A 16462-nucleotide genomic window follows, 5' to 3' on the forward strand; every position below is an offset into this window, starting at 1 on the left:
ACAGGAGTACTTGTGGCACCTTAGAGACTAACAAATTTATTAGAGCATAAGCTTTCGTGGACTACAGCCCACTTCTTCGGTGGGCTGTAGTCCACGAAAGCTTATGCTCTAATATACTTGTTAGTCTCTAAGGTGCCACAAGTACTCCTGTTCTTCTTTTTGTGGATACAGACTAACACGGCTGCTACTCTGAAACCTGTCACTTCTTCACTTGCATCTGAAGAAGTGAGGTTCTTACCCACGAAAGCTTATGCTCCCAATACTTCTGTTAGTCTCAAAGGTGCCACAGGACCCTCTGTTGCTTTTTACAGATTCAGACTAACACGGCTACCCCTCTGATACTAGAAATATTCAAGATCACCAGAACCCATTGTGGAGATGGCTGGCCCTGGCTTCACCGTCCTACTAACACAAAAGGGATGAGGAAAAACAGCCCTTTCTTAGCAGATCCTCCGCTGGGCTAACCTGCCTTAGCTCCATTAAAGTCAATCTGCCCCAGTGTGGAGGGACACAAGCTCACCTACGAGGAAACTCTCTGATGGACTTTAACTCCCAGGCCTTCAGGAGTTCTCACGAGCTGCCCCCCCGTGTTCTGCTGCTCTGGGCAGCTAAACTGTCCTAAGGGGCACACAAGGAATGAGTTCAGTGGTTCCAAACCCAGACTTCTGCCCTCAGGGAAAATACACAGAACTCTTGGATGGCCAAGAAACCACAGCATTCAGGTGTCCTCAGCCGCTCCTCCTGGCGGCAGGGCAATGTTCGTACAGCCATAGAGGACACGATGCCGGGAGAAGCCGTCTGAGCACAGATAATGGTGCCTCCCTGGACATCAAGGGACCACGACACATTGTCCCATGAGGAAAGTAGAGACCAAGCAAGTGTGCACACTTGTTCAGACTGTGCTTCACCTCTTCTGCACAGCTCCACGCCACTCAGCATTTCTACAGTGAAAAATTATCCCCCACCCCCAGCAGTGAGCCGACGAGTGTCTTTCACTGGCCTTTTTGTGTAATCAGAACCAATTCCTTCGAGATGAGTCACTGGGCTTTCAGGGGTGTCCAGGGAGATGTCAAGTAGGCATCTCATGTAAATCAGTGACACACCTTGTGGTTGGGAAACACACACTGTAGCCCGCAGGCCTGTTCCCTTCCAGACACAGCACAATGAACAGTCGGTTTGATGGACATTCCCAAAGAGATTTTCTCTCTCGCTCACACGCTCACACGCAGGCGGGAGAAAGTTTGTGTTTACGTTCTCTGTAAGAATAACAGTGGGTTTGGGGAGGAACTCTAGCACCTTTCTGCAGCTGCTAACTGGCGCTTACACACTGTAAAGGTTTCACAGTCTTTTATGCTGGAAGAGACCTCCAGTGGGGGCTGTCCCAGGCCAGCCCCCCGCACCAGGGCCAAGCCCATCGTAGGGGATCCAGGCCATCCTCTGATATCCCCCACAGCTTTGACTCAGCCTCAGATTTGACCAGCACATTGTTCACTGCACCCTCCGAGTTGTTATGGACTATCTGGAATAGCACTAGGCCCAAACCAGAACCTGGCAGGAACTCTGGAATGGGGCTGCCACCCACTCACAGCACGCCTCCTTGTGTCTGGAAATGTCGCCGTCCCTGCATTGGGTTCTCCCTTCCTGCTCGCTCTGCAATAGCCTCTGTTCTGGTAACTTGGCCCTCTGACTCCCCATAGAGTCCACCCCTTCTGGGGTTACAATGTGCCCCAGGGAACTGTCCAAAAGCTGTTTCCAGGGGGTGTTCAGTCCCTCCTTGGGCTCTGTGCCACTCTACCAGAGGCTGGTGGGGGAACCAGCTCACCTGCTACACCAGGTTCCAGCCCAGGGACCTAGAACCAGCAATCTAGGTCTGCTCAGTCCGTTTCCCTGGGCTCCTTCCTACCAAGCCTCTCTATCTTCTCTCGCCTTGTTCTGGGTTTAGCACAGGAGCCGACTCTACTCCCTGTGGCTGCTTCAGCCCCTTCTAGTTCCTTGCCAGACTCCTTTCTGAAGGATAGCTCTGAGGGCTCACTCTCCCCCGGACTTACTCCTTGTCCCCGATGACCTCCCTCATCCCAGGGACTGACTGCAGACTCCTTCCCCTGCTGCCCCTCTCTGCTCCCAGCTCCCTGGCTTTATATGGTGCCCCAGCTGAACTTCCTTTTCAGGCCTCCATTAACCCCGGGATGGCCGGTGAGGGGGGGATACCCCATCACAACCCCACCTCCAATATCTCCCCACAACTCGTTATTACACCAAAGAGGTCCTTGTCGAGCCACATGCCGTCTCAGTTGGTATTGGTATTTAGCTCTCCCTTAGTGCTTTTCATTCTCAGATCTTAAAGCTCTTTGAAAGCGCGGGACACTGAGGTGCAGCGAATTGCCCCAGGTTGTATGGCAAGTTTGTGGCAGGGCAAAACAAGACGCCAGGTCTCCAGACTGCAGTCCCTTGTCTTAACAGTCCTGACTTAATTTCAATGGCTGACTGGCAGAGAAAGGAGGGACAGGAAATTGTCTGTGGACTCATTTAATCCTGGGCTTTATGGCTCTGCCTTATGCACAACTCAGAGGAATTCAAGTTTCACTGGTACACTCCACCCACCCAGCACGACTACTTCAGGGGGTCAGCTCCCGGCCCTCCGGAGAGCCCGTTTTAGAGACACACTCTGCCCAAGTCAGTCCAGAACAAACTAGGGAGGCTCTTCTCTGTGACATGCTGATAGTCCAGTAGAACGGACCTGACACTCGCTCCAGTGTTAACACATTGCTACCTTCAGCTGTGTTCTACGAGCGACACACAAAGTCCCTCCCCCGCTCCCTACACTAGATTCCCTCCCATTTCTGCAGCTCTCTGTCAAACTAAAAACAGTTAGTATACAACTGGCTTCAATACAGCAACCTGCATGAACTGCTCCTCCAGGTACGTGACGGGCTGGGACACAGGGGCAGTATGGGAAGGGCTAGGCCACAGAGGCCCACAGGCAGAGCCGAAATAAGTGCACTTGATGCTCTAGGTCTGTGGGATGAAGCCTCCGCGGGGACACAGTAATGACTGGCAGAGACAAGTCTCACTTGGACCTCAGCTTAGGCTGTTAGTGCTAAGAGCAGCATTTTGCACAGGCTACCAACATGGCAGGTTGGGGAAAGCCTTCTTGTTGTGAACAACATATTGGTATCTTCTCTGAATGCTGTCTTCACCCAACATCTACTATTCAGGTTTGGTCAACCCCAGCCTGCGAGTTCTTTGAGAGACGCTGCAGCAGGCACAATCCAGGCAACTGTCCCCTTCACCGTCCAACTTTCTCCCCAGGTGACTAACAGGCACCAGCTACCATGACTATTCACATGAGAGGAAGAAATGCAATCCACCTGCCTCTCTTCAGATTCCACAATATCACAAACCATTTGTCATGGGGGCAGGCAAGGAGGCTCGTGGGGCATCAATTATTGATAGTTGGGAGCAGATGGCTTTTCTTGTAGCAAGGAACTGAAACATAAGAAGAACCTGGGTGTGAGGTGAGGATTAGACTGGCAGCCACATATCGAATAACGACACTTCAAACAGAACAGGACCCTATCTACAAAGATCAAATGTGAGCAGCTCATGGTCCTTCAGGGCTCTCACCAACAGCCCCAGCTTTGGAAACAAATCAAAATAAAAAGGGGATTCATGATGCTTTGATTAGTGATGAAATTACTAAGCAGCAGGTTTCAAACAAACAAAACGAAGTAGGGCTGTCAAGCGATAAAAAAAATTAATTGCTATTAATCGCACTCTTAAACAATAATAGAATACCATTTATTTAAATATTTTTGGAAGTTTTCTACATTTTCAAATATATTGATTTCAATTACAACACAGAATACAAAGTGTACAGTAAAAAGCGACTGTAAAAAAGGTTTTTGGTATAAGGTAGTGTTAACGTGACCATCACTTATTTGTACTGTGGTGTCTAGGAAGTGGACCTCCCGTGTAGATTAGTCCAGGTTGAGGTTGATGGTGGGGTGGAAGCTGTTGAAATCGTGGTGGAATTCTTCCAGAGTCTCCTTCCCATGGGTCCATATGATGAAGATGTCATCAATGTAGCGTACGTAGAGAAAGGGCGTGAGTGGACGAGAGCTGAGGAAGCGTTGTTCCAGGTCAGCCATAAAAATGTTGGCATATTGTGGGGCCATGCGGGTGCCCATAGCGGTGCCACTGGTCTGGAGGTATATATTGTCACCAAATTTGAAATAATTGTGCGTGAGGATAAAGTCACAGAGCTCAGCAACCAGTTGTGCTGTGGCATTAAATATAAAGTGTACAGTGCTCACTTTATATTTATTTTTGATTACAAGTATTTGCACTGTAAAAAACAACAGAAATAAAATTAAAAAAAAAAAACAGAATTTTTAAATTCACCAAATACAAGTACTGTAGTGCAATCTCTTTATCATTAAAGTTGAACTTACAAATGTAGAATTGTGTACAAAAAAAACTGCATTAAAAATAAAACAATGTAAAATTTTAGAGCCTGCAAGTCCACTCAGTCCTACTACTTGTTAAGCCAATTGCTAAGACAAACAAGTTTGTTTACATTTGCAGGAAATAATACTGCCCTGTTCTTGTTTACAATGTCACCTGAAAGTGAGAACAGGCGTTCGCATGGCACTGTTGTAGCCAGAATCGCAAGATATTTACGTGCCAGATGCACTAAAGATTCATATGTCCCTCCATGCTTCAACCAGGGCCGGCTCCAGGGTTTTGGCCGCCCCAAGCAGCCAAACAAAACAAACAAACAAGCCGCGATCGCGATCTGCGGCAGCAATTAGGCGGGCGGTCCTTCGCTCCGAGCAGGAGTGAGGGACCATCCGCCGAATTGCTGCCAAACAGCTGGACGTGCCGCCCCTCTCCGAAGTGGCCGCCCCAAGCACCTGCTTGGTAAGCTGGTGCCTGGAGCCGGCCCTGGCTTCAACCACCATTTCAGAGGACATGCGTCTATGCTGATGACAGGTTCTGCTCGATGAGAATCAAAAGCAGAGTGGACCAACACATGTTCATTTTCATTATCTGAGTCAGATGCCACCAGCACAAGGATGATTTTCTTTTTTGGTCGTTCGGGTTCTATAGTTTCCGCATTGGAGTGTTGCTCTTTTAAGACTTCTGAAAGCATGCCCCATACCTCATCCCTCTCAGATTTTGGAAGGCACTTCAGATTCTTAAACCTTGGATCAAGTGCTGTATCTATCCTTAGAAATCTCACATTAGTACCTTATTTGATTTTGTCAAATCTGCAGTGAAAGTGTTCTTAAAAAGTGAACAACATGTCCTGGGTCATCATCCGAGACTGCTATAACATGAAATATATGGCAGAATGCCAGTAAATCAGAGCAGGGGACATACAATTCTCCCCCAAGGAGTTCAATCACAAATTTAATTAACACATTATTTTTTTAATGAGCATCATCAGCATGGAAGCATGTCCTCTGGAATGGTGGCTGAAGCATGAAGGAGCATATGAATGTTTAGCATATCTGGCATGTAAATACCTTGCAATGCCATCTACAAAAGTGCCATGCAAACACCTGTTCTCACTTTCAGGTGACATTGTAAATAAGAAGCGGGCAGCATTATCTCCCATAAATGTAAACAAACTTGTTTGTCTTAGCGATTGGCTGAACAAGAAATAGGACTGAGTGGACTTGTTTTACATTGTTTTGTTTTTGAGTGCAGTTATGTAACAAAACAAAATATACATTTATAAATTGCACTTTCACAGCAAAGAGACTGTACTACAGTACTTGTATGAGGTGAATTGAAAAAGACTATTTATTTTGTTTATAATTTTTACAGTGCAAATATTTGTAATCAAAAATAATATACACTTTGATTTCAGTTACAACACAGAATACAATATATATGAAAATGTAGAAAAACATCCAAAATATTTAATAAATTTCAATTGGTATGCTATTGTTTAACAGTGCAATTAAAACTGCGATTAATCGCAATTAATTTTTTTAATCACGATTAATTTTTTTGAGTTAATCGCATTAGTTAACTGCGATTAATTGACAGCCCTAAAACAAAGTACTTCTTCACACAATGCACAGCCAACCTGTGGAACTCTTTGACAGGGGATGCTTTGAAGGCCAAAACTATAACTGGATTCAACAGAGAATTAGATAAGGTCCATCAATAGCTATTAGCCAAGACGTTCAGAGATGCAACTCCATGCTCAGGGTGTTCTTAAGCCTCTGACTGCCAGAGGATGGATCATTTGATGATTGCTCTGTTCTGTTAATTCCATTTGAAGCATCTGGCATTGGCCACTGTCAGAAGACCACTGGTCTGACCTGGTGTGGCCATTCTTATGTCAGGAGTTTCCAACTCTCCCTCACCTTTGTACAGCGCACCCTGGACAAAGTGTCAGATAGCTTCTCAGTGAGCAGAGGAGTGTAAATCTGAGGTACCGTGCTCCCAATCAAAGACTGAACCATCAGGCCAGTTATGGAAAGAAGGTGGGTTTGAACTGAAATACACCATATAACAAATGAAGTAAGGGGAAGTTAATAGTAATGAATATACTTCAGAAGCTAGAACTGTAGACAATTGATAAGGGAAGCAAAGGAAAACAAGGAGAAATCTATGGACAGCAGCATTAAGGACAATAAGAAGGAGTTAGGAACAAAAAGAATCCTAACAATGGTATTGGTCCATAATAGATGGAAATGATAGTATCATCAATAATGCAGAAGTGGCAGAAGTGTTCAATACATTCCTCTGTTCTGTGTTTGGGAAAAGAACAAATGATGTAGTCATGTAGTATGATGATAAGAACACTCTTTCAATTCCACTAGTATTTCAGGAGTATGTTAAATAGAAGCTAGTAAAGTTAGACATTTTAACATGAGCACGTGTGGATAACTTGCATCCAAGAGTTTTAAAAGAGCTGGCGGAGGAGCTCGCTGGACGGCTAATGCTAATTTTCTAAAAAATCTTGGGACATCAGGGAAGTTCCAGAAGACTGGAAGAAAGCTAATGTTGTGCTGATATTTAAAAATGGGATGACCTGGGTAATTATAGGCCTGTCAGTCTGACACTGATCCTGGGCAAGAGAATGGAGCAGTTGATACAGGACTCTGCTAGTAAAGACTTAAAGGAGAGTGTGATGAGGTGTACAAAACCCACACTGGGCCTGAAGGGGTTAACGGATAACAGGGGGCCAAGATAGCCCCGCCCCTCCAGGCCGGCAAAGCATGCTCTAGCTGGACGGGAAGCTTAAAAGGAGCCAACTCCGTTCAGAAGTGGGAGGAGGGGGAGGAAGACAGACCTCTCTGAGGGCTCCTGGACAAGGGCGCTGAAGAAAACAGGACTGCACACTGAGCCCGGGAAGAGCTGAAGATTTAGCTGTCTTTTCTTTTGTTACCTTGTATTGGACTTGGAGCTGGGGGGAGGGGTAGGTGGTAGGAAGTGACCCAGGAAGGGTAACTCTGAGGGCACTCCAGGGAGCTGGAACGGAACCTGGTGCAGTGGAGGGGCCCCGGCTCCCCTTCCAACTGCCCCCGTTGCAGGAAGGGCACAAGCCACATTCCAGTCTCACTCACCTCTGATAAGAAGAGGGCAAGGACATGGCAAACCCAAGGTGAAGCTAACCCCGTCCTTGGGTGATGAACTGAACTGAAAGGCCCTCTCTCTGAGACACAGTACTGGGTGCGCTACCCAATAGGCCACCTATTAGAGAGGGTACTATTAATGCCAAACACATGGGTTAATGGAAAACAGATTCTGTCAAACCAACTTGATATGTTTTTTATGAGATTACGAGTTTGGTTGATAAAGGTAAGAGTGTTGATATTACAGACTTCTGCAAGGAGCTTGACTTAGCACTGCACGACATCTTGATTAAAAACCTAGAAGGATATAAAATTACCATGGCACACATGAAATGGATTAAAAGCTGGCTGACTGATAGGTCTCCATGTAATCCTCCCTTGGTTCTTGGCCCTTTGCTATTTAATATTTTTATCAATGGCCTAGAAGAAAACATAAAATCATCCCTGATAAAGTTTGCAGATGACACAGAAATTGAGTATCAGAGGGTAGCCGTGTGCCAGCAATGCCCCTCTGCTATGTACATCGGCCAAACTGGACAGTCACTATGTAAAAGGATAAATGGACACAAGTCAGATATCAGGAATGGCAATATACAAAAACCTGTAGGAGAACACTTCAACCTCCCTTGCCACACAATAGCAGACGTAAAGGTAGCCATCTTACAGCAAAAAACCTTCAGAACCAGACTCCAAAGAGAAACTGCTGAGCTCCAGTTCATTTGCAAATTTGACACCATCAGCTCAGGATTAAACAAGGACTGTGCATGGCTAGCCAACTACAGAAGCAGTTTCTCCTCCCTTGGTGCTCACACTTCAACTGCTAGAAGAAGGCCTCACCCTCCTTGATTGAACTAACCTCGTTATCTCCAGACTGATTCTTGCCTGCACATTTGTACCTGCCTCTGGAAATTTCCATTACATGCGTCTGACGAAGTGGGTATTCACTCACGAAAGCTTATGCTCCAATACATCTGTTAGTCTATAAGGTGCCACAGGACTCCTTGTCGCTTTTTACAGAAATTGAGGGAGTGGGAAATAACGAAGAGGACAAGTCACTGAAACAGCGTGATCTGGAGCATTTGGAAAGCTGGTCACAAGGGAACTATGCATTTTAATATGCTTTATATATAAGTGTACACATCTAGGAACAGAGAATGTCGGCCATACTTACAGGATGGGGGACTCCATCCTGGGAAGCAGGGACTCTGAAAAATATTTGGGGGTCGTGGTGGATAATCAGCTGAACCTGAGATCCCAGTGCGATGCTTGGCCAAAAGAGCTAATGTGATCCTGGGATCCATAAATAGGGGAATGTCAAATAGGAGACAAGCCGATATTTTACCTCTGTGTTTGGCACTGGTGCGACTGCTGCTGGAATCCTGTGCCCACAATTCAGGGAGCACATTGGTAAATTGGAGAGGATTCAGAGAAGAGCCATGAGAATGATTAACGGATTAGAAAACCTGCCTTACAATGACAGACTCAAGGAACTCAGTCTATTTAGCTAAACTAAGAGAAGGTTAAGGGGTAACTTGATTACAGTCTTTAATTACCTGCATGGGGAACAAATATTTTGACAATGGGCTCTCCAGTCTAGCAGAGGATGGTAAAACACAACCCAAGGACTGGAAGTTAAAGCTACATGAATTCAGACTGGAAATAAGGTGTACATTTTTAACAGGGAGGGAAATTAACCACTGGAACAATGTATCAAGGTCATGGTGGCTCGCTGGCAATTTTTAACTCAAGACTGCATGTTTTTCTAAAGCTCTGCCCTAGGAATGGCTGTGGGGCAGGTCTCTGACCTGTGCTGCACAGGAGGTCAGACTAGATGATCACCATGCTTCCTTCTGGCCTTGGAAGCTGTACACCTCTTTCCCAGGCTGCCAGAATCAAACTCAGAGAGAGGAGGTGGGCGAGGGCGAGGTCTAGGGACGTTTATTGGGCTAGCTTCTGTTGGTGAGAGATTAACTATCCCAGTGCAGGCCTGGGGCAGGGCATGCTCTCCAGGGAGCTCTCCCCATGCCCAGGGCAGGACCCAGCAAGAGAGTGAGGTCATTAAATGGGAGACAGGAAGGGCAACTGAACAAAGCAGCTAATCAGATTCTGCACAAAGCGCTGTCAAATGCACAAAGACAAAACTTCCCTTGCTAGCAGTTATTACAAACGTGTCCCTACAGCAGAAGACGATGTTTTCATGACAGGTGCTGGAGATGACTCTCCACATTAGTGCAGTTGCATCACAGACTATGCTAATGGTGACACAGCAAAGCCCTGGGCTCATTCCATTCTACAGAGTGCAACTTCCTGCCACCTCCCTGGAGAGAGAGCTCCGCTTTACCCACACGTTCTGTGACTCACCAGGACTTCGCCAGTGGGAGTCCCCTTCACACCTGAATTAAATCCCTGTGACATGTAACAGCAGCGATGGAGAACATGCAAGAGCAGAGAGGTGAGCATCTCTCCCCGGCCTTTTTGTACCAGAGCAATGGTCACTTTGTATGGAGGCAGCTTGCTGAGGTCTGGCATGCAGCGTCCCCGTTCTCCAGCGCAGCTGCCCTGTGTGAATGCAGCTGTGCGCGCGCTCGCCTGACAGAGGCAGATCTCAGCAATGATTCTGCTGCAGGCGCTCTGAGGTGAGCTAACCGGCCGTGGCCAGGAAACGACTCTTGTCTGTGAGGAACAGCTGAGGACCTGGTGGCTCCGCAGCAGCTGCAATGCGCTGTGGGCTGTGACATTAGATCATAGTTGGATGTAGGGTCAGAGCTATGCTGGGCACTTTACAGCTCAAGTAAGAACACGGGTCCTGCCCTGAAGAGTTTCTTCTGTGAAGTGATCGTGGCAAGGCACCGTGGGGAGATAAAAGCACGGGGCTCGGCACGAGGCAGGAACGTACAGAGCAGAGTTCTGGGGCTGCCTGGGTGGGACAGTACCAGCGTGCCCGTTCCCAGGCAGCTCTTCGTGTATGTGATCATGTAGGGGAATCAGCGGGACGGTGGAGAGTCTGACAGAGGAGAGGGGGGCTGTATGGCATGCAGCGTCAGGGAGGACTCCCGGGCAGCATGGACAGGGCAGGAGGTTGTTCTGGGGGAAGCAGACAGAATACAGAACCGGAAGAGGAGCATGGCTGGCAGGGAGGAGCCCTGGAAGTGAGTTTGGAATGGACGTAGAGAGGATGGGGAGCCTGTGGCGTGGGGCGAGGAGCTCAGAACGGTGGGAGCTCTGGTTTAGCTATGATGGCTGGACAACCTGGAAGAGATGTAGGAAAGAGCATCAAGGGGAACACTGCACATGGCCACAGGTGTGGGATAGATCTGAGGGTCATTTCCACATGTGGCAACAGAAGCCTTGCCAGTGGATGGGCTCAGAGGTTGAACAAGAAGGAGAGTTGCCACAGCCCACTATTTACCTATCGCAGGTTACCTAGCTGGTCTCCCATCACCAGAGTATCTTGGACACCAAGATATTTCTCTTCACAACGCCCCTGTCAGGAAAGGAAGCTCCCTTCTTCAGTGGCTACATAGGGAAACCGAGGCACAGAGGGACTGAGTGACTTATCCAAGGTGTCTTCATACATGAACATCTGTATCAGGAGCTAGGAACTGAACCCAGCTCTCCCAAGTCCCAGCTTAGCACCCCTAAGCACTGAGTCATCCTTCCCTTTGCCAGGCCCCTGTCCCCTCACGATGCCCCTGAGAGCTGGCAAACCACAGGAGGCACCTTTTAAAAGACTGAGGCCAGGTCTACACTAGAAAAGTTTAGCTAGATCAGCAAACCCTTCCTGTGCAGACTCAGCTCAAACTGCAAAAAGGCGCTTTCACCAGTGTAACTCACACCAGTTCCCCGACTGAAATAAGCTATATCAGCAACACCATTTTTATGCCAGTATAACTGTGTCTACACCAGGGATTTTATCAGTATAGAAATGTTGCAAAAGTCACACCCCTGCCCAAGATTACTGTTCCAGTAAAAGTTTCTAGTTTAGATCTGGCCTCGTCAAATCCTTCTGTAGAGGTGGAAGGACGTGTGTATACATTAGTTTGCAGCTTCACAGCCAGCGGGAAGACAACATGCATCGGCAAAGTCCTCTCCTCCACATTTCTCAGCAGGAGCAGAGAGGAGCGGATCATATGACAAAAAAGGATATTGGTCAGAATAATAAAATAGATGGAAAAACCTGACTCCCCAGCACCAGTGCAGGATTTAGCCCATTCTAGTTTACATTTCTCTGTAACTTTTCCATCCTTTACTTTGGCCTCTGGCGCTAGCTCGGAGAAGGGGAAGGGATCACACACACGTGTATGCAGAGGACTTTCCCACGCAGATGGTAACCGGTTGTAACATACATTCTGCTTGAGCGTGTCCCTGGAAGCGCTAAGCGTAAACATCCTGGCAGTCGTGTGCTGGGCCGTGGCTTGGAGCCCAGACACCCTTGGCTCAGGCTCCTCCACAGGAAAAGCCATACCCGTTATCACCAATTTCACAGGCCTGCCCTCAGCTAGCCCCCGGGCCCTTACCTCCTTTATGGCAGACATCTTGATGCTCTCGTAGTAATGGAGTGGTGCATTTGGTGAATTCATGTCATAGCCAAATCCAGCTACTGCTACCTCATCACAGTTGTGCAGCGCCATGGTGATTGCGACACTTCCCAAGGTGGGGATGTTCTGAGGGGGGAAAAGAAGGAATATACATTGTTAGTTGTCATCCTTAGAATGAACCCTGATTTCCAGCGAATGGCTCTGGGACAGAGATTGCCCCTGCAGGGCTGTTCAGGGGTAGGGCATTCAGCCACCTCCACGCCTCAGCTGCTGAGTCAACAGCCTCTGGATCTGTAGAGAAAACGTAGGTCTCCGAGGCACTACAGCAATACGAACAACAAGAATACATCCGGCTTGCCAGGTAGCTGCTTCCTGCCCCTCTAGCCAGCGCCATCTGAAACCCCCAGCCCACAAGCAGAGCCTCCTGTTCAAGGGACCATGCTCGGCCTTTCCTGCAGGAATAGAGCAAGGCAGAGCGATTCACGCACGAGGTTAAACCTCCCCTTCTCCAGCCGTTGGACCTTGGGGCTAGGACAGTGAGTACTGCTGGGAGAGGAAGCACGAAATAGGTCAATTCTTTGCTGGAAGTGGGTAAATTTGTTTTCAGAGATTAAAATAGCCATGGCACGGAGCTGCTGTTCTAATCCCGGAGCGGGTCTCAGTTAGTACTGACGCTGAACGGGGAACGTAACGCATGGGATTCTGCGGAGTCGCGACTGCAGCAGCTCTCAAAGCAGTTTAAGCAGGTACCGCTGCCCTAGGGGGAGGGGCCAGCCAGGAGTACCCCTTCCTCCCCAGCACCCCTGCACAGTTCTGGGTTGGGGGAAACGCCCATTAGGGGGCACTAGGACCCAGGCAGCACTCCCCAGCCATGTGGCCTTAGAGAAAGAAACTGCAGGGAGGAGCCAGCCAGAGACTGAAGCCGCAGAACAGTCCAAGCAGGGAACGAGAACACAGAGGGTGGCGGAGGGTTTGCTGCATTTTCACTCCGAACAGTCTCCCCCCGTGGGCTGATCAGTTTGCCCCAAAACCCTCTTCTCATTACCCCCCTCCCTTCCTTTGTCTTTCCATTTCGCTCCTAAATGCACCCACCCAAAGACTGAGACCACAAAGAAAGGGGCAGGGGAATACACTGTACGCCCCCATAGGATGGCCAGGTCGAAAAGGGGACCTGACAGCGTCCAGTCATTCCCGAGGTCCACTTACTGCAGGTGGGGGAGACTCTGGGTCATCACCTGCACCAGCCCCTACTCAGCCTGGGCCGTCTCCTACCTGCGTCGGGTGGCTGCAGCCCCCTGCCCTGCTCCACAGGCGAGTCCCTCCTGACCTGCGCATGGTGGTAGGAAAGAGGGGAAGAGCAGATGGGGGAAAGAGGGAAGAAGAATGAGCAGGGGGCATGGCCTCAGACAAGGCGGGGTAGGGGTAGGGGTAGGGCCTCAGACAAGGCGGGGTAGGGGCAGGGCCTCAGACAAGGTGGGGTAGGGGCAGGGCCTCAGACAAGGCGGGGTAGGGGCAGGGCCTCAGACAAGGCAGGGTAGGGGTAGGGCCTCAGACAAGGCGGGGTAGGGGTAGGGCCTCAGACAAGGCGGGGTAGGGGTAGGGCCTCGGGGGGAAGAGGCGGGGCAGGGGAGATTCCCACACTCCTGCTGGAGTGTCTGGTTTTTAAATATTGCAAAGTTGGCAACCTGACGTCCCCAGTGTGTCGTATTGCTTTAACTACTCCAGTTTAGTTAAAACAGCGCAACTGCCATGTTTAGACAGGCTTGAGTGATGTCCTCATGCCAGGTGAGTAAAGTCACTGCTTGACAGAGCTCCCGAACTTCTCAGCAAGTGGGTGAACCCAAGCAGCACTGCCTATCACTCTGGAGCCCAGCTCTTCCGAGCTCAAGAGACAGTGAGAGATTGACATATTCGGTCCTCTCTTTGGCATCTCTAGAGCCCCCACCACTGTCCTGGCAAAGAACTATTCAATGTGACCAGCACTTGTCACACAAAGACCTCCACCCGACCTGCTCCTGAGGGAGCAGCAGTTTCGAGCACAGCTCCTTGGCTCGAGCAGATGGAGCGCCCAGCAGTTTATGGGGTGTTGTAGTGTATTGGAGGTACCTGTGAAAGGGCAAAAACTACAGGTGACTAAAATAATGACATTTATTAAACTCAAACTTGCATAATGCAATTAGAAGGGTGTCCACTTGAAACGAAAAAGGAACCTGGACATATTTTTTCCAAGCTCCCCAGCAAAGCATCCAGACACGAGAGGTAACTGTCCCGCTCTACTCAGCGCTGGTGAGGCCTCAGCTGGAGCACTGAGTGTCATGCTTTAGGAAAGATGTGGACAAACTGGAGAGAGTCCAGAGCAGAGCAACAAAGAGGGCAAAAGGTTTAGAAACCCTGACCTATGGAGAAAGGTTAAAAACCTGGGCCTGGTTAGTCGTGGGAAAAGAAGCCTGAGGGGGACCTAATGGTAATCTTCAAATAGGTTCAGGGTTGTTATAAAGAGGACAGTGACCAATTGTTCTCCACCCCCACTGAAGGTAGGACAAGCAGTCATCAGCTTCATCTGCAGCAAGGGAGAGTCAGGTTAGGATTAGGAAAAACTTTCTAACTCTAAGGGTAACTAAGCTCTGGGACAGGCTTCCAAAGGACGTGTAATCCTCATGATTGGAGGGTTCTAAGAACAGGTTGGACAAACTCCTGTCAGGGATGGTCTAGGGTCCTGCCTCAGCCCAGGGGACTGGACTTGATGAGTTCTCGAGGTCCCTTCCAGCCCTACAGTTCTATGTACTTCCCACAAAGCCCTGTCCATTAGCGACACTGTAGTTCCGTTCATTGCAGTGTCACACACACACGTTGTGTTGCAGCAGCATGCAAACCATTATGTTCATGAGAACACAAAGCTGCTGAAGAGTCTGCCCCCACTTACTGGGGCCCCACTCTGTTGGGGGAGCTGCTGGGAGAACTGGGGCCTTTGCCTGCAGCGATTTTTACTGGCCAAGTAAACACATAAGAGCAAACGTTCTAGTATGAGAATTGATCGTCACACCCAATCTTCACTGGGAATTCCCAAACGGTCACAATTTGACGTTTTTTAAACACAATCCTGATTCTGTTTGCATACAGCTTGTTAATACACAGATTCTAGTAATAAAAGGTGAATTTTCTCCGGGTCACAGAAATTTGAGCAAAGTACCGATTTGGGTGTAACTTGTACAATTCCTGTCTTGTCCCTATCATGAGGATTTCTGAGCATGTCTTTGGCTGCTCCTTTTTAAACCCCAACAAACAACCCCCAAAGATTTCTTGATTTCTAACATTACACCAGCAACAGCTGTCTAGTCCCATTACACTAAGAACTGACCCACGGCCCTTAGAAAACTAATTGCGTATGCCCCTAAACTTACAGACAATTAGAAGACTTGACTCTTGGCAGCAGCTTTTACATTAACTAAGCAGCAATGCCTACAGAGTTCCCTTGCAACGTCACAGTTAAACTGAGTAACGACTAAATCCATGTTCTCAGCCCCCCATGCCTGTGGCTCTCCGCTAGCCAAGAGAAATATGCAGCCATTGTGTGTTTACCCCACTGCTGCTGAGCTACAACAACACAATCTCAAAGCGGGAACCCCGCCGCCTACAGGAGAGCCACCCGGAGACTCACTGAACTCTTCTGTCCGCCCCCGACAATCCCTGGGTCTCTGATTTGCTTCCCTCCATTAAACAATGAAGTGAGATCTCAGCTCCACAGTGAAGGCCCCAGGATCCCTGGCCCAAAGTACAGAAGAGCCAATATAGCAGCATGTCCCTGCCCCCCACTCCCAAGATGATGACCCAGTGGAAGCACCTCGCGGCTCTGGTCAGTGGAGGCACTGCAGCCCTGGGGGTTCACTGGGACCAGGGAAGCATGTCCTTAGCAGATGGCCTACACTACAGGAAGAGGAGAACAGGGTGTTCCTCGAAGGGACTGGAGTTTCCATCCCCTGTGAATCCTGCTGTCTGTGGGGTTTGGAGGCTGTGCTCCTGTCCCTTGCCCCCTAAGAGAGAACTCCACCCTGTACCCTGCCCAGTTCCCTTCACTCTCCAGCCCCAGCCTGCAAGTTTAAATGGGGAGGTACCATAGGCCCCACCAGCCTGGGGCCACAGAGCCTGTGCTGTTTAAAAGCAACAGAACCCAAGTGAAACTTTCACTGAACTTTAACTGCTGCATGTGAAAGCTCTTGCTGCTTGTAATGCCTTACCAGGGTCATTCCCGTGTCACTGCCTTTTGGGCTGGAAGGAAATGACTGCTGTAAATCTGTTTTTCGAAATATTTGACACTCTTCTTACGTTAAA

At 48.7% G+C, this 16462-nt stretch overlaps 1 protein-coding gene across 14 annotated transcripts in view; it reads right to left on the bottom strand.

The window, feature by feature from the left end:
- ST3GAL3 (ST3 beta-galactoside alpha-2,3-sialyltransferase 3) overlaps nucleotides 1–16462 on the bottom strand; it is a 383098-nt gene that overhangs the window by 32755 nt on the left and 333881 nt on the right. For 7 of the 14 annotated variants that reach the window (XR_004646912.1, XR_004646911.1, XR_004646913.1 and 4 more), the window contains one exon: nucleotides 12113–12259. Coding sequence is in view for 11 of the 14 variants with exons in the window: in XM_034779913.1 (XP_034635804.1) it covers nucleotides 12113–12259 (147 nt within the window). In the remaining 3 variants the exon portion in view is untranslated. Of the gene's footprint in view, nucleotides 1–2129; nucleotides 3487–12112; nucleotides 12260–16462 lie in introns of those variants that run through there. The other 7 variants (XM_034779914.1, XM_034779905.1, XM_034779909.1 and 4 more) reach the window with 6 other exon arrangements.

This window comes from Trachemys scripta, chromosome 8, assembly GCF_013100865.1.
Source record: "Trachemys scripta elegans isolate TJP31775 chromosome 8, CAS_Tse_1.0, whole genome shotgun sequence".
Classification (NCBI taxonomy): domain Eukaryota; kingdom Metazoa; phylum Chordata; order Testudines; family Emydidae; genus Trachemys; species Trachemys scripta.